Source organism: Chaetura pelagica, unplaced genomic scaffold (assembly GCF_000747805.2).
Source record: "Chaetura pelagica isolate M959 unplaced genomic scaffold, ChaPel_1.0 scaffold31, whole genome shotgun sequence".
NCBI lineage: Eukaryota > Metazoa > Chordata > Aves > Apodiformes > Apodidae > Chaetura > Chaetura pelagica.
In genome coordinates this window covers 4,213,959-4,216,277 of record NW_009952481.1, presented here as the reverse complement: position 1 = coordinate 4,216,277, position 2,319 = coordinate 4,213,959, and the positions used below count along the sequence as shown (strand labels likewise).

Here is a 2,319-nt window from a genome sequence, read left to right as displayed (position 1 = left end):
CAAATCGTGTGTTGACGTAGTGGCAAGAGTTAAACCTCTGACTGATGGGTGTGCTCTCCTGCAGCTCAAGCCCCTCCTTCAGGTGGCATGGCTGGGGGTGTTGGCAGCTCTGTAGTGGGATTTTTGTTATTCAGAGCAACTCTGTTGTGGGGACACCCATCATTGAAAATCTGGAAAGACAAGGTCATGCAAACAGGTTGGCTGGAGCAGGAGGAGAGGTGCAGGCAGGTCTCCAGAGAGGCTGGTGTGTCCTGGGAGGGGGTCACAGCACCCATTCGGAACAGCTGGTTGATGTACAAACAGGATTCCATTCCACTGCTGTTTTGAAGGGAAAGAATTTCCATCCAGCCCTGGCACGACTTTTGGTGCTCCAGAATATGAAGACTTTCTCATGATTATTCTGCAGTCCTGGCAGAGCTGTTAATAGCCAGGAATTGGCCACTGATCACATTTTCTTGGCTTGTGTGATTTTTGGGAGAACCTGGCAGGGGAGGATTTGCTATTGAGGCAGCAAAACATCTCAGGCAGTGGCTCCTGGAAAAACTGCTTTTTTTGAAGTGCCTCTGGCACCTCCTTTCCAAGGATCTGGGATGGCCCAGGGGCTGTGCTGTGGCCACTCTCTGCCTGGGCATCTTATTTCCCACTGCCAGAAACCTCCTGGGGAAGTGGCTGGGTTGGTTCACTGATGCTGGGTTTAAAAAAAAAAAAAAAGAAAAAAGTCATTTCCTTGAGAGGGAGGGCACTGCCAAAACCTCGCCTTGGAAGCATAAAGCCAGGACTGTCTCAGCTGGGAGAAGAGCATTTGCAGCAGATGTAGCTTGAAGATAGCAGCAGGCCCTGATTCAGGGTGGTCATGCAGGACAGGCTGGTTCTTGTGGTGCTGTGGACCTCTGCAGGCAAAATGTCCTTAAACAGCCAAACATGAAGGTGAGTGTGTAGGAATGGAGAACAGGCTGCAGTCAGGTCCTCTGAGACTGCAACCCAGAAAGTGTCGCCCTGAGAGGGATTTGGGGACCTTAGATATTGTTGACTGAAGGTGAATGTCCAATGACAATGTGGCCAAAAAGGCAAGTGTGGGTTCTTTTTGCTGGGTAGGCATGTGTAGGAGCAGGGGGTGTCCTGGAAGAGCCATGGGAGCAGGACAGGCTGTGTGCTCCCAGCTGGGAGGGATTTCTCCTCTCAGCAGTACAGCACTGGTGCCTGCCGGTAGCTCAGGGACATTGGCCACGGTGGGAGCTCTCGTGTCCCCCACCACCCTGCTGGCACCCAGGGCTGTGGAGCCACTGGTTGAGTCTCGTTTGTCTGTTTGCTGAGGGAAGATCAGCAGCTCCCTCTGGTCTGGGAGCTGGTTTCCGTGTGCTAATTGTCTCCATATGGAAGGTTTAACTTGGGGCAGTTCATTAGCAAAAGCCAGTACTTTACGAGCGCGAGGTGGAAGCCCAGCCCTGCTCCTTGCCCGGAGTGGTGCTGGCACACCCAGGCACAGGTGTGACCTTGCTTGGATGTCTCTGGATTCCTAGGCCTTTGGGTGAGAAATTATCTGATGGGCAGGGTATGGCTTCTCTGGGCTTGTGCATCTGCTCTGAGGCCTTTCTTAGCAGGATGTGGCCTACCAGGCATGGAGGTGGCAGTGATCCATGTGTGCGTTCTGACTTCTTCATGGCCATCACAACACAAGAAGGACATGGAACTCTTGGAGCAAGTCCAGAGGAGGGCCACAAAAACGATCTGGGGGGATCACCTATCCTGTGAAAACAGGCTGAGGGATTGGGGGTTGCTCAACATGGAGAAGAGAAGGCTTCAGAGAGACCTTATAGCGGCCTTTCAGTTCCTCAAGGGGCTACAGGAAAGCTGAAGAGAGATATCTTACAAAGCCGTGGAGCAATAGAATGAAGGGTAATGGCCTTAAACCAGAGAAGGGGAGATTTGAGTTAAACATTAACAAGAAGTTCCTTCCTGTGAAGTTGACAAGGCAGAGGTTGCCCAGAGAAGCTGTGGATGCCCCCTCTCTGGAGGTGTTCAAGGCCAAGTTGGATGGGGCTTGGAGCAACCTGATCTAGTGGGAGGTGTCCCTGCCCATGGCAGGTGGGGGTTGGAACTAGATAATCTTTAAGTTTCCTTCTACCCAAACAATTCTATGATTCTATGGTCTGGGGAAGCCTCCTGCCCCTGTGTGATCTGGGAGCCCTGCTCTCCAGTTTCAGAGCACTCCCTTTCCATGCTGTGCCCTTGCAGGCAGCCCTGCACTGCGTGAGAGGAACAGTGGCACCCAGTGTCCCCAGGGGGCACTGGAAGAACAGTGACATCTGCTCCCATCTT

The 2,319-nt window shown here is 52.6% G+C and overlaps 1 protein-coding gene across 1 annotated transcript in view; it reads left to right on the top strand.

Moving 5' to 3' along the window:
• The first annotated feature begins 1,618 nt into the window (after positions 1–1,618).
• The window catches only part of GBA2 (glucosidase, beta (bile acid) 2), a 12,543-nt gene continuing 11,842 nt past the window's right edge, over positions 1,619–2,319 (top strand). Inside the window, exon 1 of the mRNA XM_010008784.1 lies at positions 1,619–1,641. Within this exon, the coding sequence (XP_010007086.1) occupies positions 1,619–1,641 (23 nt within the window). The remainder of the gene's footprint in view (positions 1,642–2,319) is intronic.